General features: G+C 44.9%; 1 protein-coding gene across 5 annotated transcripts; it reads right to left on the bottom strand.

The window, feature by feature from the left end:
* Positions 1-276: 276 nt before the first annotated feature.
* Positions 277-22,259, bottom strand: MTCL3 (MTCL family member 3; the record flags this gene model as incomplete). 5 transcript variants are annotated; one of them, XM_083434851.1, is made up of 7 exons in its annotated part: positions 22,147-22,258; positions 18,062-19,102; positions 16,708-16,932; positions 14,735-14,893; positions 4,854-4,925; positions 2,742-3,908; positions 277-414 (listed from the first exon to the last, which is right to left on the bottom strand). In XM_083434851.1, exons 2-7 carry the CDS (start codon positions 19,022-19,024, stop codon positions 319-321), a joined length of 2,682 nt encoding a protein of 893 aa, XP_083290977.1. In that variant the 5' UTR covers positions 19,025-19,102; positions 22,147-22,258. The 5 variants fall into 5 exon arrangements, with proteins under 5 accessions (XP_083290977.1, XP_083290976.1, XP_083290974.1 ...); XM_083434850.1 differs by having other exon boundaries at positions 292-414; positions 2,733-3,908; XM_083434848.1 differs by lacking the exon at positions 277-414 and adding an exon at positions 488-598 and having other exon boundaries at positions 2,733-3,908; positions 4,854-4,922; positions 22,147-22,259.
* Positions 22,260-22,799: the final 540 nt, after the last annotated feature.

Below are 22,799 nucleotides of genomic sequence, written 5' to 3'. Positions count from 1 at the left end.
ATGTAAAATCAATTTTAAATTCACAGCTCTGTTCTGAAGAACACAAACTGCAGTGAGTACAATATAAGCATTGCATGGAGGGGAAACCTGCAACATTTCTACTATTGTATAGTTTACTAAATGTACTGTGAAATAGCTATTAGCTGTTTACAGCCTCATTCCCATTTCCCCCCTAAAAATAAAATAGATAAATAAAAAGAATGAAGATCTGTTTTTAACCTGCTTACCTAGCTTTTTTTTTTATGACCACGATCAATTCCGTTGTGGAGATGGTGTCCTCTGTGTGTCGTTGCTTCCTGTGTGACTGCATTTTGGCACCTAAGGGCTGGTTTGCCTTCTTTCAAACAAGTAGTCTTCAGTGTTTTTACAACAGTAGTGATGGCTACAGAAACTTATAGCTCTTGCACTTCTTGTCTTGGGAGGGATGGACAAAACAAAACAAACTGAAAATAATACTACAATGAATGGTAAAATGATGAAAAAAGATCTACAGCACAAAGAACAGTGTGAAAAGGAAGACAAGCTTAAATATTGTTGTGTAAGAAAGGGATGAAAATAATACAAGGATGAGAATCAGTAAAATGATAGGCTGGAACATCTGGGAAGGTACAAAGACAAGATAATGCTATATTAATGAAACAATAAACAACAAATTTCCAGAGAGTGAAAAATCAGTGTCTGGAACCTAGACCTGCAAAGACACTATGCTTGGGCTGACTAGTTTTAGCAGATAAGTTTTCAAAAGATCACTTTTATCTTGGAAATCAATTCTCATCAACGGTATTCTGAAGTTGACTATATTGTCTTAGATCTGAGATCACATAAAAATTGTCTTATGAAAATGCTGCCATGCTTTATTTGCTTTTCCTTTTGCCAGTTTGTGAAAGTTTATTTCACTTTTCTTTTCCATCCACTTGCAATGGGCAGCACTACATTCATTGCATCCATGATTTACTGATAGAGGAAAGGTTAAAACCACATCCATCCATTAAACAGGAAAGTCAGGACAAATTGAAACCTTGGCAAACTAAAGTCTAAATTTGCAACCTCCTACCATGTATATTATGTAGTATATGACCAGAGGAGCATGCATATGCATCTGTACTCCCTGACACATAATTCTAATGGATTTTTCTACCATCTCTGAAGGGGAAAATATACACATGCATTTGTCTCTCACCTCAAAAGTTTTATCTTAAGAAGGCATTGCCCCACCACATACAAGCGCATTACAGCTGATGACAGCCTGGGCCAGCCCTAATTTTAAAAACCCTGCAGCTTTGACAAAGCAGAGGAACATTGCAATACATGATTTAGATTACTAACCCTGCATTCCAATGAATTATAAGATGCAGGGGTAGGTTTCAGAAACTAGTGCATGGGCTTCTGCAAGAGACTCCAAGGCAATTCCAGCTATTTCACAAATGTGAGGCTTTTTAAAGGCCAACTTGCCACATGGGGAGGCAGTGGTTTTCAGGCAATGGGGAGGAGGTAAAAGTGCATGGTGAAGAGAAAGTTAATCCTGCTCACTTGCAATCTCTTCCCTAAAAATGTTGCAACTGGAGCAATTAGGATTTTTTTAAAAACCCTCATATTGGAGCCATTGGGGGCTCCCTCCCCCCAAGCACAACTGATCTGTGATGAGAGAAAACATAGGGAGCAAGGGATTAACCTTCTCTCCCCAACTGTGACTCCCACCCCCCTTAAAAAAAGTCCCTCTGCACAGTCAGAAAGCTTAAAAAGGACTTTCATTGGTACTTGTGATTTTTTTTGTTTTAAGTAGTCTATTTGTTGCACTGAGCGGTCAGGGTAAGGCGAGGCATGGCAAGTGAGGAAAGGAACTCATGGGCTTGACTGGGAGGCCGAAGGGGATCGTAGCTACAGTATGAGCTGGATGTTCCCTGCACCTGGATTACTGGATGTGGGGAGAGTCTTCTGCCAACCTCCACAATAAATTTGGCATGTCTTGTAAAGCTGAATATTTTGCTCTTGTAGCCCTAGTGCTGGCCCCAGGTTGGTTTGTTAATTTTTTGTGGGCGCACAGGAAACAGCAGCAGCACTCTCACTGTGAGACCACCTTCTTCTTTCTGCAATATGGTGCTGCTGGCTCCCCCTTGCCAATACCACATGATTGCTTGCCAGGGCAGAAGCCAGCCAGCCAGCCAGCCAGCAAGCAAGCAAGTAGTGGCAGCCATTCTCTTGCCCCTTTGGGGCCTGAGGGAAAGGCCAGGCAAGAAAGCCAGAGGAGCCATGGGGTCTTGGCAATGGGTCCAATGTGATTGCCAGTGCTGATGCCAGCCCCGCACAGTCTTGAGAATCCAATACAGTGGAATCTCTGTTGTTGAACGTAATCCATTCTGGAAGACTGTTCAACTTCTGAAATGTTCGACAACTGAGGCTCAATGGGCAGTCGGAAGATTCAATTGAGAAAATTGAGAAACGCGCCTCAGAAGCCGGTCGACTTCTGAGGCACGTTCGAAAGTGGAAACAATTACTTCTGGGTTTTCAGTGTTCAAAAACCGAAACGTTTGGCTTCTGAGATGCTCGAAAACCGAGGTTCCACTGTACTGTGATTGGGTTGCAGACATTAATCTGGCAAATTTACAATTAAGCCAGAGAAATGTAAAAAGAAGACTATTATATAAGAATTTCAAGAAAATGTGGCTCAAATATCCATGGCATCTTGGGCTGAATTTTTTTTTACCTGGATGGCTTAATAGGTAAAAATCTACCTGACTCACTGACAAAGGTTCATCTGTACTTCGGTCGTCCGAAGACTTTGGAACTTCTAGTCTGTCAATAAAGGTCTGGAGCTCTTTTCTGAACGCCTTCATTTGGGCATTTATCCGGTAAAGAAGTTCATGCTCCCGTATCCGACTGCCATCATCTTCATCATCCATAAGTCCAAACAGGTCCCCATTTGCCACATAAACTCTTGCCTCTGTTATTATGGTGCTTGTGTCTGAAATCAGGCGGTCTATCGTCTTGCCCAGGCGTTCTGCCTCACAGCGGATGTCCTTCATTTGCTGCCGGTCGGTGAAGCTTTTCTGCCACCCTGCCGGCGTTGGGTAGAAGCTTCTAGTGGGGGTCAGGCAACGTATGTTGCGGACCTCCTCCGAGTCACTTTCCCCACCAATGGGCCCCTCACGCTTGCGGTGTGGGGGCCGAGAGTCATCATCACTTTCTTTTTTCCCTGCGTCACTTTCAGCATCGCTGTCTCTGGGGCTGCCCCGGATCCCCAGATGAGAGGCTAGATCATAGCGCTGCATGTTGGACATCAAGACTCTGTTCTCGTACTGGAGCTGCATGACTTTACCACTGAGGTCATTGATCTGCATGCGAGCAGCTTTGAGCTCTTCTTGCAGCGCATCCATCTTGACACTATCATAGTGCCTTGAACTGTCGTGAGCCCCACTCTTGTATTTGTATTTGTTCAGCTCTGTCGTGATGCGCTTGTTTTGTTCTTCTACATCAGCCAAGTTCCTCCTCAGCAATTCAGTTTCGTCCTCAACTAGCTGAAGATGCTGACGTAATTCTGAGAGGGATTCGTTCTGCTCCCCCATGAGGGGGTTGGCTGCCCCTGAAAAATCATCCCCTCTTAAGTCATCCAGCTCTGCTTTCAGCCCTCTGTTTTCCACTTCCAGCTCCACTATTTTCCTTCCCAAAATATTGGCTTCTTCTTCTACCAATCTCAGGCGGAGCTTGAGTTCTGATTCTCTTGTGGTAGGCGGGCCTCCTGCTTCCCCTTTGGGTAAGGGACTGTCTAGGTCACCATAAAATGACCTATACTTCTGCAGGTCATGTTCAAACCTGTCCTTTTCCTTGTCTATTTTGGCCAGCTTCTTCCTCATCAGGGCAGCTTCCTCTTTGACAAACTGCAACTGGCATTTCAGATCTTCACTGTCCTCCTTACAAAAGGAAAAGGTTATTCAACAGTTACTTCATGCGTGCAAGCCAAAACACCACTTGGCAATTCAACAAAAGAAAATACCGAAGAGTAGAATTCTGGCCCTCGAAGAACATAGTGGGTAGCTTCCCGCCCTACATTCATTTCAACAGAGGCAAGCCTCCATTTGACCCAGATTTCAATTACGAAAACATCTGTGCTGTGCCATAAGAGCAAAATCTGATGCTACATCTAAAGGAGATTCAGGAACCTTATTCATAGATAAAGCATAGCTAAAATCTCCCAAACCAATTAAAAATAAAAATATTTGTGTCTGATGCATGCACACATTTTTTTATGTGTAGGGGTTTATCTACAATACGTTGATCTGTTTAAGTGCCCCTGAGGAATAGCTGAGATTCTGACCAAGGGATTCTTATTCTTGGCATTATAAAATGAAGGGCAATGTTATCCTACAAGGAATAGTTTGTGACATTTATTGCCATATAATTAGTGAAATAAGTAGTGATCTATGTTTATCACTGTTATAGCCATTCAACAGTAGTCTAGGCTTTGCACTTTAGCTGTATAGATACTGAGAATTAATTATAATTAATATTTGGGCCGTGTTCTAGCAAACAAGTACCACAAAAACAGCAGCAGATTTCCTATGCTTGATGAAGGAAACACTTGCACTCATGGATCTTTGCATTCCATACCCAGTATGGTGTATTGGTTGGAGTGAAAGACTGAGAGACAAGGGTTCAAATTCTCAACCAGCCATGAAGCCCATTGGGTGACCTTGTGCCAGCTACTGGCTCTCAGCCTAACCTACCTCCCTAGGTTATTGTGAAGATACAATGGGGAGGGAGAGAAGTATATATGCCAGCTTGAGCTCCTGGGAGAAAAGGTGGGGTAGAAAAGCCATAAGCTAGACCATAGAATAGGCAGGTACATTTGAGCTCACCTCAGTGGGTGTCTGCTGTGACTTCTTCTCTGATTTCTGCAGGTCCTTGCTTCCCCTTCTTTTCATGGACTGCTATAAAAGAAAGATCAGGGGCAATACATAAAGGTCAGATGTAGTCAACAGATGTATGAAAAGTGTACACAATGCAAATCCATTAAAGCATCATTTGAAACAGACAAAACTTCCAGCTATCTTTTTCATAATATTTGTGGCTCCACAATCCAGAGACATTTGCCTTGGAATAATATCGGGATAATGCCATACAAAACAATCCCATTCTGTAATTATTATTCTTAATAAATTAAATAGTCAAAGTAGTATCAGAAACAAATGATGTATTTTTTTAAAAAAACTACCCCCTCCCCTTAAAAATCGACTTAGAAATCTTGTAGTTTAAAAGAGATCTACATGCTTTCGTATCTTTTTTCACCACACCAGAGGTAGATGTGGCAACGTTAGGGTGCTACTATACCCTGCAGTTCTGCATCGCTGAGTTGACAAATGCTGTTTACACTTTCCCAATGTGCCCTACATCTTTATGAATACTGGGGACCAGAGCTTTGTGAAAAACATTTTATGACAAGTTAATAGCCTCTTTTACCTGTCTAATGCATAGGTTACCAAATATGAAAACCTTTTTTATCCTTCCTTTGAATATGAAGAATACCTTAGGAGTTATTTTAGTATGCAATATACTAATCTTTCAGTAGAACACCTAGCAATTTACTACTTTCCTCTATCTTCTTTTTTAAAAATCAAATGCATGTAGTTTAAGTTGCTTTTAGTATCATGTAGCTACTGAAAAACACAACAAAATAAGGCCATCTGCAACTCAATTTAGCCATAGTACTTGCATTTACATGAACTTAGGTGTATCATCCATTTTACATTATCACATTGTGGCAATTCTGGAGCAAAGGAAATGTTCATCCTTGCTGGGAACATCCAGTCACACTGCAAGTTCTGGGAACAGGGCCAGCACTCTGGATGATGGCTCAGTCAGGAACTCATCTGGAAGTCTAACAAATGACCAACAGTGCCCAATCCTAGTATTGGGTGGGGTTCCTTGCAGAATGTGAGGAGGGGAAAGTCCTTCTCTTCAGGTTTACACTTTGTCTGCAATCCTAACCCCCGCCCCACTCACGGGGCTTTGCAGAGTGGCCATGGTGGAAGGTCAGGGGGTACGAGAAGATTGGGCTCAACCCCTGAGGTCTGGACCCAATCACAGGCTGAGATGGCAATTGGTATCATGGCAGCAAGACTAGCTCTGGATCCTGTGGATCCCAGGCCAGCTCAACCATGCCCCCTTCCTCAACTTCAGAATATGCCATTTGGGAACTTCCCGCTGGGCTCTGCTGGCAGGAATGCCACCTATCTGTTGGGAGGGCAGAAAGGAGAGATCAGTTCAGTCAGCAGTGCTGACACCTCCATGCAATCCACACACACATCCAGCCTGGCGAAAGACCCAATGAAATATAAGAGCTCAACTTAGTGAATACTCTAGGCATGACTAAGTCTGGATCTAACCCAATGCACATTTTGATAGAGCAAAAAGCAGAAGACTATTCTTCTTTCTCTTACCCACCCCCCTGCCACACTTGTTCTTATTCACTGCAATAATCCTTTGTTATTATTATCAGGTTGACATCTGCTGGGCAATGTGTGTTTTTCTTTCTCTTGAGCTGTATGTTTCCAGGCTAAGTTAATCACTATGATATTACCAGGGCAGGGAGAATGCTTAACCCATGTTAAAAGGCATAAGATTAATCTGCATGAGGTATTCTTTAAAATCCTCCCCAACACACCCTGCTCCTTCCAAATAGAAATGTTCTCAAGACATGATCTTTAGTGCTATAAAACTATCAAGAGGTCCAAGTTTCCAGCTGGTAGGAATTCTCATCTCTTAACATTTTCAGTGCAAAAAGAGGCCCTGCTGCACTGACACGGTTATAATTATTACACTGAATCATATTATCGAGGATGCAAACTGCTGATATCTATTCAAATTAAAGGTGTAGTCAAACCTCTAGCATGGTATTTTTCTGGTAACTGAGCTTCCAGGACAGTCACTATCAATCAGGCTTTAAATGAACCTAAGACTCTCTTTATTCTAGGCAAGCAGAATGGCAGCATGTGCTCAGTGAATACCTCCTAAGCTTTATGGCCAGTTCTCTGAAACCTAAAGCAGGGAAGTCATTAGAGACAAGTTTCAACTAAAATTATATCTCAGGCTTCTCTATACGACAACTATCATGGATTTAGCATTTCATTATAATTCAAGACAAGAGGAAAAAGACCCTCAAATCTAAATGGGTGGTTCAGATGTTAGTAAATAGTTCCACCTAGGGTTGGTACAGGGAACCACTGGTCCTCCAGATGTTGCTGAACTACAGCTCCCATCATCCTAAGGCTGTATGGAAGAAGTAATATCTGATCTCACACAATTGCAGATACAGCCAACATTTCCTAGAGAGCTGCTTTGTATGAGGGGATCAGTGAAACATCTGCAGCTTGTGCATATTAACAGTGGGTAAGCACAGCTGTACTTGTAGAAACACTTGGTCAGCCATTACTTCCACCATAGACCCTGGATCTTTTTCGGCACCATTTGAATCAGCTGTAAATGTTTCCCAAAGGATAGAGGTTTGATGCTCCTACCAGGTGTAACTATACTAGGCTTCTCATATATTAGGAAGAACCAACAAAAAAATAGAACAAATTTCCACCTTTATAATTTCCAAGCATGGCATATTCCCTCATACTCACTCACAAATTAGTGAGAGTCTACCAAAGTTTACCTTTGGTACATAACACCGGTCTTGAAAGACCTACATTGGCTCCCAGTACGTTTCCGAGCACAATTCAAAATGTTGGCGCTGATTTTTAAAGCCCTAAACGGCCTCGGCCCAGTATAGCTGAAGGAGCGTCTCCACCCCCATCGTTCAGTCCGGACATTGAGGTCCAGCATCGAGGGCCTTCTGGCGGTTCCCTCACTGCGAGAAGTGAGGTTACAGGGAACCAGATAGAGGGCCTTCTCAGTAGTGGCTCCCGCCCTGTGGAATGCCCTCCCACCAGATGTCAAAGGAATAAACAACTATCTGATGTTTAGAAGACATCTGAAGGCAGCCCTGTTTAGGGAAGGTTTTTAATGACTGATGTTTTAATGTATTTTTAATCTCCTGTTGGAAGCCGCCCAGAGTGGCTGGGGAGAACCAACAAGATGGGCGGGGTATAAGTAATAAATTATTGTTAAATTATTATTATTATTACCTCCTCAGCTCTTAATAAACTCAGAGAAAATTTCAGTTTTATTTGTGAAGTCAATGGACTTCATAGATGGTAAGTTTATAGCGCAACAGGTGTGCAGCTGGTCCCTATTTCTTGGTTAGGATCCATGTGTGTCCTGCTAAGGCTGCACTTTTGCTTTAGGGATATCTCAACATTTCTAAGCTTTAAACTGCAATATGTTGCTTCTGGGGAAAAGATGCCATTAATTTCCCAGCTACAGGTGCTGCAGCTGTACAAATTGTAGCTGCATAAATAATAATGATCAGTAAGAAAACTGACCTTCCAAATGTTCTTGCTAGGTTGTGACACAAAAACTAGCGCTCAGTCTGCAAAGGAGGGGCTTGTAGTTCATGGATATGGTATAAAATCCAGCATTGCTACTAGCCTCCAAATTCCCATAGGCCATGAAGGCTTTTACATCAAAGTGTGCTGGCTCTACACAGAGCCCTGCTTTAGCAAAGAGTAAGGGTGATTTTCCTTGTGTTAGCCTTTTTATTATAAATATATATATTACTAAAACAGGATTATCAAAAAAGGGGGGAAAGTAAGGAGGGATAAACATGACAAAGTCCCTAGAAGTAAAATTCATTTCCCTTCTCTGTTTAAGTCCCAACATTTTAATCTAAAAGCAGGCAGAGCACTGAAATGCCAGAGAATGATGATGACCTTTTCTTCCCATCTCAGTCTCTGTAGCAGCCTTCCTCTCTCTCCCCTCTTGGGCATGTAGCCCTGGTTACTATCGCAGTTCAGGAATTCAAGCCTGCACAGCAAGATCAAGTCTGAACTGATGTTTCTCTGACACAGGCTCACAGATAACACTGTCAAGCAGATTGTCTTCCAAAACACATCCATGAGAAAACAGCACAGTTCACATTGTTCACTATACTCACTTCACTGGTTACACAACGGTTTTCCTCTGGAGACTTTGATTCTATGTTAAATGGCTTAATACAAGGTACCATCTGGGATCTCTCACAACCTGCCTAGACTCAAGCCAACCCCCTAGAAAAACCAGGTGTAAGTTTCACAAGCAGGCAGACTGGGGATAACAAGTCTTGAGGATAACAAGCCCTGGAAGTGAAACCAATGAGATATTATATCCTTTTTTACTTTAATCTTCTTTGCAAGTCCCTTCTTTGCAAGCTTTTTATTTATTCCCTGCTGTGCACTTGTTGAAGCCTCATAAAAATTGCCTTGCTACTTGGAGGGCCGAAAGGGGGGGGGGATTTTTTCTTACACTGACCCATACTTAGGTGCAACACAGTATTGTCCTTCCTATGTGTATCTGTCTGAACAGGTGTTCAGGGCTACTCATCATCTCAACACAGCCCCAGAGTATCTCCGCCATGAAGATGCTGCAGGCTCAAAAGTTCCTGCTTGTTGAGATATCTTTTTTCAGTTTCATCTGATTATCTGAGATTCTTTAAATGAAGATGCTGAACAGGCTAATGATACATTATATGCAAATATCTGAAACAGAAAGAAAGGAAAACGGGGGAAAGCAGCTTGGTAGAGCACAGTTAGTTGTGGAGAAGGAAGAGGAGAAGGTATATGCAACCCCTTTGTGTTCCACTTTTGCTCTCATGTTTAGAGGTGTTTAGGTGAATATGTACCTACCATATTTTTCGCCCTATAGGACGCACTTTTTCCCCTCCAAAAATGAAGGGGAAATCTGGGTGCGTCCTATGGGGCGAATGCAGGCTTCGCGGACCTCTCCGCTAGCAGCAGGAGCGCTCCCGCTGCTGGCGGAGACGTGCCTGCATGCCGAAGCCTGCGCGCGCTGAGCTCAGCGCGCCCAGGCTTCGCGGACCTCTCCGCTAGCAGCGGCAGCGCTCCCGCTGCTGGCGGAGACGTGCCTGCATGCCGAAGCCTGCGCGCGCTGAGCTCAGCGCGCCCAGGCTTCGCGGACCTCTCCGCTAGCAGCGGGAGCGCTCCCGCTGCTGGCGGAGAGGTGCCTGCATGCCGAAGCCTGCGCGCGCTGAGCTCAGCGCGCCCAGGCTTCGCGGACCTCTCCGCTAGCAGCGGGAGCGCTCCCGCTGCTGGCGGAGAGGTGCCTGCATGCCGAAGCCTGCGCGCGCTGAGCTCAGCGCGCCCAGGCTTCGCGGACCTCTCCGCTAGCAGCGGGAGCGCTCCCGCTGCTGGCGGAGACGTGCCTGCATGCCGAAGCCTGCGCGCGCTGAGCTCAGCGCGCCCAGGCTTCGCGGACCTCTCCGCTAGCAGCGGGAGCGCTCCCGCTGCTGGCGGAGACGTGCCTGCATGCCGAAGCCTGCGCGCGCTGAGCTCAGCGCGCCCAGGCTTCGCGGACCTCTCCGCTAGCAGCGGGAGCGCTCCCGCTGCTGGCGGAGACGTGCCTGCATGCCGAAGCCTGCGCGCGCTGAGCTCAGCGCGCCCAGGCTTCGCGGACCTCTCCGCTAGCAGCGGAGCGCTCCCGCTGCTGGCGGAGACGTGCCTGCATGCCGAAGCCTGGGCGCGCTGAGCTCAGCGCGCGCAGGCTTCGCGGACCTCTCTGCTAGCAGCGGGAGCGCTCCCGCTGCTGGCGGAGACGTGCCTGCATGCCGAAGCCTGCGCGCGCTGAGCTCAGCGCGCCCAGGCTTCGCGGACCTCTCCGCTAGCAGCGGGAGCGCTCCCGCTGCTGGCGGAGAGGTGCCTGCATGCCGAAGCCTGCGTGCGCTGAGCTCAGCGCGCCCAGGCTTCGCGGACCTCTCCGCTAGCAGCGGGAGCGCTCCCGCTGCTGGCGGAGAGGTGCCTGCATGCCGAAGCCTGCGCGCGCTGAGCTCAGCGCGCCCAGGCTTCGCAGACCTCTCCGCTAGCAGCGGGAGCGCTCCCGCTGCTGGCGGAGAGGTGCCTGCATGCCGAAGCCTGCGCGCGATGAGCTCAGCGCGCCCAGGCTTCGCGGACCTCTCCGCTAGCAGCGGGAGCCAGCACTGGGCTCCCACGGCTTGCAGAGAGCTGCCTGTTTGGGGGCTGGGGTCGGGGGAAGCTCGGGCTTCCCCAACCCCGCGCCTGGGGGGGAAATAATTTTTTTCCTTTATTTCCCCCCAAAAAAACTAGGTGCGCCTTATGGGACGGTGCGTCCTATAGGGCGAAAAATACGGTATATTTCTCCAAACAATCCAGCTGGGCTTTGAGATCAGTTGGTGAGAACCTTTTGAAGGTACCACAATTGACAGAGAAAGAAAAATAGCCAATGACTCTGCAGACAGGGCCTTCTCTGCATTAGCAGATGTGGAATTCTAGCCCCATCAACTTTGGTCGCCTCCTGATCTGTTCAGTTCCAGTGACAACTGAAAACTCCCCCACCTCCTGCAGCCCTTTGGGTATTAATATGTCCAGATCGAAGGCCTATAATAAATTTTTTAAAAACCAGAATCTATAAAAAGTATTCATTTTATCTGTTTATACTTATTTGTTGCAACCTGCTCCAAGATCATACATGATGTGGGGTAGGCTATAAATCTTATATATAATAAAACAGAATACAATATGTGCATAGAACATGGGAAAGAGAGAATGGTAGGAGAGGTAATTTGAAGTGCCACAGCAGCCAGCAGGGAAATAGTTAAGCACCCCACCATCACTTTTCACTTCAAAAGCCCTCCCAATGCTGCTTTTCTTAAAAACACATAAACAGCCTGTTATGTGCATTTCCATAAAACATATAATTAGGCCCTTCCATGTGCAAGGAATACAATATATTGCTGAGCTATGTACGAAAGTATTTCTTCTCTTCTAAGGCCCTGAAATATGTTGGCAAGTCTTGCAGGGATCTGTGATGCCAGGATTCTTTTGATTACTGACTCCCATCCCTCACATATACCATGGAAATGATTTTTTTTTTTTTTAAACAAACCCTGCAATTTCATTAGCAGCTATACAAGCAGAAAAAAACCAGAAAACTATTCATGATTTTGAGCAGTTCTTAGCAACTAAATAGAATTTTGGATACTACATTTTAAACAGCGTAAAACATACATATCTGGATCCCGCTTAAATAATTGATCATTATGGGTTGTATCCATCTAAGTTTTACTTAGGGTAGACCTAATGGGCCTAAGTTTGTGGTGTTCATTAATTTGAATGAGCCTACTTGAGTAGGACTAAGGGACACGGGTGGCGCTGTGGGTTAAACCACAGATCCTAGGGCTTGCCGATCAGAAGGTCAGCGGTTCAAATCCCCACAACGGGGTGAGCTCCCGTTGCTCGGTCCCTGCTCCTGCCAACCTAGCAGTTTGGAAGCACGTCAAAGTGCAAGTAGATAAATACCTTCCTCCGGCAGGAAGGTAAACAGCATTTCCGTACGCTGTTCTGATACGCCAGAAGCAGCTTAGTCATGCTGGCCACATGACCCGGAAGCTGTACGCCAGCTCCCTCGGCCAATAAAGCGAGATGGGCACCACAACCCCAGAGTCATCTGCGACTGGACCTAATGGCCAGGGGTCCCTTTACCTTTACTTGAGTGGGACTAGCATTGGATACAACTCACTGTTGGCCAGCCTTACAATTATTCCACTCCTGATCACAAGAGAAAAGAATAATGTCAAACCAACTACTTGGGTGTTATGCCACTCAGATGTTCCCTCTAACCCCCCATATGCTTGAGAAGGAAGTCCCATGAAGCTGCCTACGAGTAAGAAAGCTGTATAACAAATGCATACCACCCCAAGAGATGAAGTCGTATTCTTCCTCTTATTATGGAACCTCATGGGGTCTGTTGTTCTGAATGAGGGTGTTAACAAGGGTGATTCCTCCAGCACCAAGGGGGCAGCTTATCTGCAACAACATCCCTTGTTCCCCAAAATGGTATTACAATATTAAGCATTCTCCAAAAGCCCAAGCTGAGATCCATTGCACACACTTTCTAATCCACCCAGGATGCCCATGGCTGGTTTCTCACTGAAACATGACAAGAATATATGAAGAAGCTGCTTTATTCAGAGTCAGACTGCTGGCTCATCTAGCTCAGTAAAGTGGTGCCTCGCAAGACGAAAAGAATCCGTTCCGCGAGTCTCTTCGTCTTGCGGTTTTTTCGTCTTGCGAAGCAAGCCCATTAGCGGATTAGCGCTATTAGCAGTTTAAGGGCTATTAACGGCTATTAAAGGCTTAAGGGATTAGCGGATTAGCTGCTAAAAGGCTATTAGCAGCTTAGTGCTTTAGAAAAAGGGGTTGGGGAGCGAAAAAAACCCTCAAGAATCGCAAGACATTTTCGTCTTGCGAAGCAAGCCCATAGAGAAATTCGTCCTGCGAAGCACCTCTGAAAACGGAAAACCCTTTCGTCTTGCGGGTTTTCCGTCTTGCGAGGCATTCGTCTTGCGGGGCACCACTGTATTGTCTTTACTGAGAAGTGGCTCTCCCAAGATTTCAGAAAGGGGGGTTTTCATAGCTCTATATGGAGATATCAGAGGTAGAAACTTGGAACATCTGTGTGCAAGGCATGTCAACTATAGGTCTTACTGCCATCAACTTCATCATCATACCCAAACATATTATGGAAATGACTTTTTCCATATTCTGTCACAGAAAAACAAAAACAGAACTCAGTTACTCCCCCCCCCGGCCCCCTCAGGGTATTGCTAGTCTCAAGGTAAAACTTTGATTTTAATTTTCTGTGTGTGTTGTAGTCCGAGCATTGTTTACCTGTTAACACTCATAGGCTACCTGTTGACACTGCTCTCAAGAGAGGTGCAAACAGATCCATTGACTATTCACCAGTTTTGTGCCAATAACTTAACTGAAGCAGATGAACTGGTAAGCAAAAAGAGCTAAACACTCTGCCATTTCGTTGGTATTATCAAAATCGACCAACTGTGATTCAATGGAAAGTTAATGAGCAATCAAGAGAAGACTGAAATCCCCCCAAATCAGGATTCTCAATACTATTCATGATTTTTAAATACATCAAGGATAGTAATTTTCCCCCTCCCCATAACACCCATTTATGTCTTGACTATTCCAGGTGAGAAATTTAGTGTTTGAGACTGTCTCTTAAATTTCACAAAACATAACTGAATCACCATAACAAAGATAACAGCCAAAGAAATAGATCTCTGGTGAAATATGAATCCCATGTGGGAATTGTCAGAGCAAATGCTGAAGCAAATAATGCAAGAAAGATATTCAGGAGTTTTATCCTGGCAGAAGCAAGTCAACTACAGTCGTTCGTTACTGTATGATCAACATCTAAAGAGGCAAACTGCTATTCAAAGGCTGGATTTCATGACTCACAGCGAAAGCAACATGCGGTTTCTTATTCAGTAAAACAGCAACTGCATGCAAAACCGGCTTGAAACCTCTTCATGTTTCAAACACTGTGGACATTTTATTGCAGTTCGAATGAAATGCAGTAACTCAACAACTAAACCAACAGAGATGAGTTCACTTGCATGGCAGACATCTCTCTCACAAAATGAAGAACTAGAAAAGATCGGACATTCAAAAGAAGCAGGATAGCAAAACTGGGCTGCAGCTGTACTCTGTATGCAGGTTGCCTCTTTCTATTAAGCACACTGACTGCTATTTAAACAGTTACGAAATTCAGGGTGGAACAAAAACTTGCCATATTCCCCAATTCCCCAAAGAAAGGGGTGAGTACTGACCTCTTTCATCTTGTCAAATTCATTCTGCAGAGCCTGCTTAGCGATCTCTACTTCGATTAGCTTCTGTCTTAGCTTGTCATTTTCATCTTCTGTGGTGGTACGTTTTTCTTCCACATTTTCCAGCTCATGGTGAAGTCTCACTGAAACATCCTTCGCAACCTAAATGCAACAGTATTTAAAACTTTAAATAAGCAGAAATTTATAGCAGAACTATGTTATATGAGTAGTCTGCCAACAAAAACTGAGTTGGTGTAGATAATTCTGAAGCTAGAGTAGCATTCTGACCAGTTAGGAGGTATACTTCCACTAAATATTTGACAGTGGAACAAATTGTATCACCAGGTGGTGGGATCTCCTGAGTATTTAAGCAGAGGCTGAGCAATTGTCTGTCAGGTTTGTTGTAGTTGCATCCTGCACTGCAGATCCTGCATTGAGTCTGGGGTTCAACCACATTCCCTCTAGATTCTCTTCCAATTCTATTTAGTTACATAGAAGCATAGAATTGCAGAGTTGGAAGGGACCACAAGGTTCAATTCCATTAGAAGTTGAAGAAATTACTCTCCCCACCAAGGAGCCTAATTGGGGCTTAGTTCATGCAGTCCAATGTACTCCTGATTATTACATGGCTAAGAAGTGACTGGAACTCCCACATCAAATACCATCTCTCTCCATTAGAAGACTAGACACAGCCCAACCAAAAGCTTTATTTGAACCTGGGAGTCTTAGTTACATTCACTTTTCTCAGTAGAAAAATCTTGACACTAACATGAAAACTGGGGCTGTACCCCTTGGTTGATGAATCCAGTAATGCTTTAGAAATCAAGGTTACAAATTTTAATTGGGCAAGAAAAAAATTTAACTGGTATGTCTGAGTAGGGCACAAATTGTTTTAAAGATGTGTGGCTTTTGTATGCCACTGTAAAAGTGAATTCAATGAAAAATACTTAAGAAGCCTTTTACTTCTAACAAGGAGTGATTGTTCATAAAATTGTAATTCATCTGTTTTCCAAATTTACAGGCTTTGTCACTTTACACATTTATGTGGATTTTACTCACATCTTATCTTCATACCTTGAAAGATCAGGTTACGTTAACAGATATGAAGATAAAAAACTGAAGATATGACAAAAAACTGAATATATTACAAAACAGTACATGTGATGCTTTAAAAATGTAAAAACAAGCAGATAAGGAACTATTAGACATCTTGGTGTAGACTTGGTATAACAACCATTAAAAGTAAAAATCTGTAAGATTCAATTTCATCTGTTGGTACACAGCTCTATCTATTAACATTCAACTAGCCTTTTTAACATTTTGTTGAGCATGCTATTATATTTACAGTTTCATATCTTTTCAAAAGCAATGATCCCTTTCAATAGCCTTTCCCCCCAAACAAGCCTACATAAGATTGTGGCTTTAATCTTAGTTTCCCCTAGTCAAAGGAAAAATGATTGGCTGGAAACAACCCAGAAACCTGCTATTTACCAGAAAGCAGCAGGAGAGAATGACTCACTCGTTCTTATGGGAAACATAATTGTCTATGAAATACGGTTAATTAGAATACAGACTGTCTTTCAATCTAGGGATGAGAAAAGGTAGAAAACATACCACTGAAAATTTTAATATGGAAAGAGAATACAAATTTGGCTAACTAGTCATAATGTAGGAGGAAAAGATCTAGGCCTCTAACGTAATTATATTATGTTGCAGTTTCTTTAAATCAAATCTGATTGCATCATCAAGGTTTGCATCACATATTTGTGACATATATTGTAGTGTATCAACTACAAGGTTGGCCCTTTTGTCTTCAAGACACATTTGCCCATTCAAATGGCCTCTGTGGAGCCTTGGGTAGCTTTATACAAAGGTCAATGAAACAACTGTCAATGCAACAAAGCAACATCTTAGCCTAAGTGTTCTTCCCCTCAAGAGCTCCCTCCACCATTTGCCAATTTCTGACCCCATGGTACCTTTAGGTCTTGCTCCAAGCTACGTAGAAGTTCTCCATCAATCTCCCCAGTTTGTGCATAGCGGAGCCTCTTGCGCTCTGCTTTTCGAAGGCGATACTGGAGGATCCTGCAATTTTTATTGGCCCTCTCCAATTCATGGCGCATTTCCTGCAGTTGGCAGGCATCCTCTTCGAAGAAGCTGTCCCTCATCTCATCCATCTCAGTCCTTAGCTCGTCTATCTCATTCTGACACCCATTCAGACAGGACAGACAGAAATCCACCATACAAGGTTAGTTCACATAAATTAAAGTAATAAATAAAAACAAATTAAAGTAACCTTTAGTGCTATTACTAAAAGCAATAACAAACAGCACCTTCGGGTAATCTACGCATATTTTAGACAGATGTATCCATTGCTATCTTATGCCTGCTCCCATAATAGCTCTCATATGCCAACATGTATATCGGTAGGGAATTCATTAATAAATCATAAGTAAATGGTACTTATCCAGTGTAGGCAGAAGTAAACAGAGCTGTATCTACCACTAGATACTCAGTTGACTTACTAAAAAGTAATGGCCCTAATATAGCCAATTCCATTCATTTCAATGGGTTTACTCTGAGTATGACTAACATTGGTTACAACCCATAGTCTCCCCATTATTTGCACTTATCAGCTCTACAATGGCAAAGCAAGAGGCATGTTGGTCTTACCCATCTTATCACCACAAAGTCATTCCTGATATGATAGTATGTAACTCCTGAATATTTATCTACTAACTGTAAAATGTAACTGTAATCTTAAGGAGACCTAGCATGCAATCCCTTCCCTAACAGGTGAAACAAATGGTAGCAGGAAAGAGCCATCTGATCTGAAAAGCATAATTACTTTAAACATTTCACTTAAGACATGTAAAGAAGATGCTTTTGCACACGGCAAAATTTGGACTGCTCCACACATGAGACGGGAAGAATGAACATGGATGCTCATGGTTTGGCATGTCAGCCATAGATGCTTTGTAGGGTCTGGCTAGGAAACTGCTATATTCTGACTGCTATTCCAAAAAGCTTAATTTATCAAATGCATACAATCCAATGTTTGATCAGGGGTAGCACAGGAGGAGAACCAGAGCTTCCCCTCTCAGGAATGCAGCAGAATATAAACATTTTCCTTTTTGATGGGAGTGGGTGGAATGTAGCAGCTGCTCATATTTGTGTCAAAATATGTCTCCTCCCCATTTTGTGTCTCCTCCCCATTTTGAAACCAGAAGGTTTAGCATCTATTGATCGATTGCTTTGTCTTCTACAAGTGGGGTTCTCCAGTTGAATTCCCCACTCTGGGCTGGCCTACACTCCCCCCCCCTTTCTGCTCACCTTGAGAGTCTCATTCTCCTCCAGCAGTTTCTCCATCTCTTCCTGCAGCTCCTGCTGCTGCTGAGGGTTGAAGCTCAAGGCGCCTTCGGCGGCTCGGCTGCGCCCATTGCCCTCTTCCGCCCCAGCCAGCGCCATTGGCGACGGGGTCGACGAGGCAGGCTGAGGCTGCTTGGCGGCCGCGTTTTCGCCGTTCCCCGGGCTGCTGCCTTTGCTTTGCATCTGGGCCGCTGCCAGCCCCTTCCTGAGGTGGAACTGGATGAGCTCACTTTGCAGGCATCCTTCTTTCCAGTAGCCGCCGCCCTTTGCTGCTGCCGCGCAAGAGGCCGGAGGAGCCGGGGCTGCGTCCCCTCCGCCCTTCGGTAGAGGCCTGCCCGCTTTGCCTCGGCTCCAGCTCTTGGGTGGCGGCTGTGAGAGCGCGAAGGGGCCCTCCCTTTCCCCCTCCTCTCCAGCCGGCGTCTGCGGCTGCTCTCCAGCTCCGAGAGAGGCAAGCTCGGGGTCTCTGGGAGGCGCCTCCCGCTTGTCAGCCGCAGGCCTCGGCGCTGCCTTCGGGCAACCTCCTGCCGGGACCAGGGGCGTGGCGGCTTGAACTTCAGCACCATCCCCGGCCTGGACAGCTCCCAGCGGCGCCGCGCTCCTCGCTAGCGCAGGCTGTGCGGACGCCTTGTCCCCTCCCACTCCGCCTCCCTTCGCCCGGCCCGCTTTCTGCCCGGGCGGCGGCGGCTGCTGCTGCGGTGGCGGCGGCGGCTGCCGGGCGGAGCTTGCTTTGGAGGCAGCGGCTGCAGCAGCCGTCGCGGAGCGGGGTGAGCTAGCAGCCGGGGAGGGCTGGCGGACGGGGGAATCCTTGGGTCTGCCTGGAGAGGATGCTCGCTGCTGCTGCTGCTGCTTGTTTCGGCTGCTGCTCCCCTCTGGATGCAGGCGAGGAGAGGCGGTAGCAGCAGCGCCTCCGCTAGGCGGCTGGCTCATGGCTGATGCTATCTCCCAGGCGTCGCAGAAAGGTCCGGCCCCGCAAGGGTCATCGTCCCTCCCTAGCTGCCCTTCGAGCTGGGGAAAGAGGCACACAAAGAGCGCTCGTAAATGACTCAGCAGCCCATCACCAAGCCGGCCTGCTCGCCACAATGAGAACCGAGGGCCTCCAAGAAAGAGGGCGGAGTTGGAAGCGGCGCCACGAGGTTTGCGAAAAGTCCCAGGCGCAAAAAGTATCGCGCTCTCCTCCAAGGCAGAGTCGTCACCTGGGGGTTTGCTTTGAGAGCACTCCAGCTTTGCAGAAAAAACGCTATTCCGGAGAGGGGAGCCTTTTCTACTGCTAATTTTCAGGTTCCAAACGCTCAAAATCACCTCATCCGGAGTATTCCTCAAATAATTAGTTCATCTAATCCTAAGTACCGGTACTTCTAGAGGGCAGTGGGGCTGGTTCCATATAGCCGTTTTAAAATGGGTCATCCAGCCTTTCCCATCCCAAATTCCATGCTTACTTTGACTGCACTTTGTGCTAGTTAACCCACAACTCTGCAAAAGGGGTAATGAAAGGTTCTGGGTAGCCTACTATCTTACTAGTACACTATCAAACTAGTGTACTATCAAACTATACAAACAAGCTGGGGGAGCCGTTCCCTGGGTGAGCTTTGGCCGTGTTCTGATTGGCTGACACAAGTTTGTGTGCCCATTCAATGCTGAACAACAGGCCTTGTACACCCCATCATTATTTCACTTTATAGTGGCTATTCCCTTTACCCTGAGCCCCAATAATAAATGTGGGTATCTATGGCTGCAATCCTATACACACTTGCCTAAGAAGAAGACATGGACCAGATTTCACGGCATGTTTGTTCACATTCATCCCTGTCTAACCCTCTCTTCCTCCCCTCCCTCTATTGTCTTCCTTGCAAATTTAAATTGTAGGCCACTTCCTTTGTAGCTTTTGTATCACTACAGGTATGTTGGCGGTAAATAATAATAAGGGAACAGTCAGAGACAATAAGATGCAGAACTACTGCTGAAGCCACATAAGGCATGAATCTGTACATGGGAGCCAATCCATGCAAAATATACTCTTGACTTCTTCAAAAGAAGAAATAGTTCAGCCCTGTATACCTGAAGGAGTGTCTCCACTCCCACTGTTTGGCCCACTGTTCAGCACTGAAATCCAACAAGGTTACAGGGAACCAGGCATAGGGCCTTCTCAGTAGTTGCATCCACCCTGTGGAATGCCCTTCCATCAGATATCAAGGAAATAAACAACTACCGGTATTTGACTTTTAGAAGACATTTGAAGGCATCTTTGTATAGGGAAGTTTCTAATGTTTGATGTTTTACTGTGGTTCTTTAATTTGCTTGAACCTGCCCAGAGTGGCTGGGGCATCCCAGTCAGATGGGTGGGTATAATAATTATTATAATATTATACTTATTATTGAGAACCTCTGGACTTGGAACTCCATACCAGGATCTCTAAGGTGAGAATGAAAACATGTTCCAAGTTACAACTAAAACATACTTATAATCATGTAAAACAAATCTAGTTATTCAGTAAAGCACTTTAATTTCTTCCTCCTCCACCCTATCCAACCCAACAAACACTTTTGTATTTATTTTTTGTTCCCCAAGTGCAGGGAATTTTATTAGAATTGCTGAACTTCCTTTCTAACTTCCAGCTCTGTGCATTCAGATGCTAAAGATTATTTTTCTACAAAGGGTGTGTTTTAGCTGAAATACAGGCCCTTTTGTATTTCTAATCTACATTTTTAAATGGAAAGAATGGGCAAAATATATAGTAGAATGGTAGATCTCAAAGTTATTCTTAATCCAGAAAAGCATAACCTCAATTTGCAATATTACTCTCAACAGCACCTTATGACAATTGTGACAAACTGAGCATAATATATATGTGCATGAAGAGAGAGGGTGACCGAGAAACTTTTACATGAGACAATGAAATAGACATGGTCTGTTGCCAGATTTTAGCAGTCTATAAAGTTATATGCCAGAAAAACACTAGATTATCTAATTATTTGCTTAGGTGCCAATGCTGCAGAATCTTATTTTAGATGAAGTACTTAAAAGAAGTGAAACATTATTAATTTATTATAATGCAGGCAACTACAATATATCAAATGGGAGAAAATCAGTCCACCACCTGCATTTTATTAGAGTGAATAAAATAAAATAACCACCTTCTGAATTCTAGAATTTCCATGTGTAGATGAGATTGCAGCCTAAATTAGTAAATATTTTACATATATTACTATTGTTACCTCCAAATTCTATTAACCTAAAGTCTGCAGGTTACCAAATGTTAGCAATTATTTGAAATCTCTATTTCTCAAACACTTCATCTTCAATCTGAAATTCAAATTGGTTTTACTGAATGAAACTTCAGATTCTCAAAACAAAGCAAAAGCCAAAACACTACACAATAACCTTCAAGAGTTTGGATATACCAATAGGGATATATATATATATATATATATATATATAACCTACAGTCCTTCACATTAACAACCTCCTCCCACCTCCAAGTTGCATTGCAGCAGAGTCATCACTTTTACCAAGGACATCCTATGACCTCCTTCAAGTCTTCAATTGCAGTAGCGGTTGATACCTCTTTATACAAACTTCACAACCCATTTTAAAAAATAAAATAAATAAAGTTACAATCAAAACCAAGAATCTCTCCCCCCTACCCTAGATCTCTGGGACATCGTCACGTGGTTATCAGAGAGGTGGCAGAACGTTGCGCCTCTGCAGATTTCCATGTTAAAGCAAGGGGTGGGGGGAGAGGGAGAGAGAGAAACAAAGAAGGAATTCCATACTTCACCATTTAGCATAGACTACCTTGAAAACAGCCAGCAGCTCAGGGGCGGCTCTGTTTGTTCACTTATCTCCACCCCCCGCCGCCCCCCAGCAACGGTCTATTTCCAGTGTGTCGAGATTTCGAAGCTCTTTTTGAACTTTTATCCAGGTTAAAGCAGGCGGAGAGTTTGCACGCGCGCTCTCTACAAAGGATCAAGCGCTTTGTTAAGTTGCCCTGCTGTGCGATTGCCCTTTTTCTTTGCGAACAATGGCTCCCGCCGGCACCAGCGTTACTTACCCCCCACTTGGTGTCCTCTTAGGCTGGCTGAACTGCACACGCCCACGGATGCACGAGGTACCAAGCGGAGCCAGAGCTGCTCGGGGTAATGCAGCAATATTCATGAGCTGACCTCATTGGGCCCCGGAAAGGGAGAGCGGGTGGGGGGTGGGGAGAGGAGCGAAGGAGGGAGGGAGGGGAGAGAGAGAGAGAGAAGAAAGATCAAAAGAGAAGAGCCACGCCCGGGCAGGCCTCAGGGCTCCATTGCACCTCGTATTATCGGCACGGGGTAGAATTGGATTACAGCTCTCCGAGTAGGAAGGAGGCAAAAGACGAGTGAAGTTTCCCTTCGAAATTCAGTCCAGAGAAACAGTCAATTCTGATCAAATATTTATTCTTTGAAGTCCGGATGTGCGGAGTGCACAGTGATGTCAGGCGCTTTTTGATGTTGCAGCAGCATCAGCATAATGACAACTGGGCTCTCCTTTGTTCTTTGGCTCCAGTGGCTGTTTGACTTGCATTTCAGTCAGTCTCAAGGAATCGGAGACAAAGACAGACTATAACCATGTTGCTCTGCTGCCTGTGGCTTCTCTTACTCTGGATTCTCTTTTGTGAAAACTTAAAAAGGCTGACTATCACGAGTAAAGGCCTAATACCGTTTACCAAACGTGGTT

This window comes from Podarcis tiliguerta (genome assembly GCF_965153285.1).
Source record: "Podarcis tiliguerta genome assembly, chromosome: 3".
In the NCBI taxonomy this organism is placed as follows: domain Eukaryota; kingdom Metazoa; phylum Chordata; class Lepidosauria; order Squamata; family Lacertidae; genus Podarcis; species Podarcis tiliguerta.
Note: the sequence above shows the minus strand (reverse complement) of the source record. Positions and strands in the feature narration are given on the sequence as shown.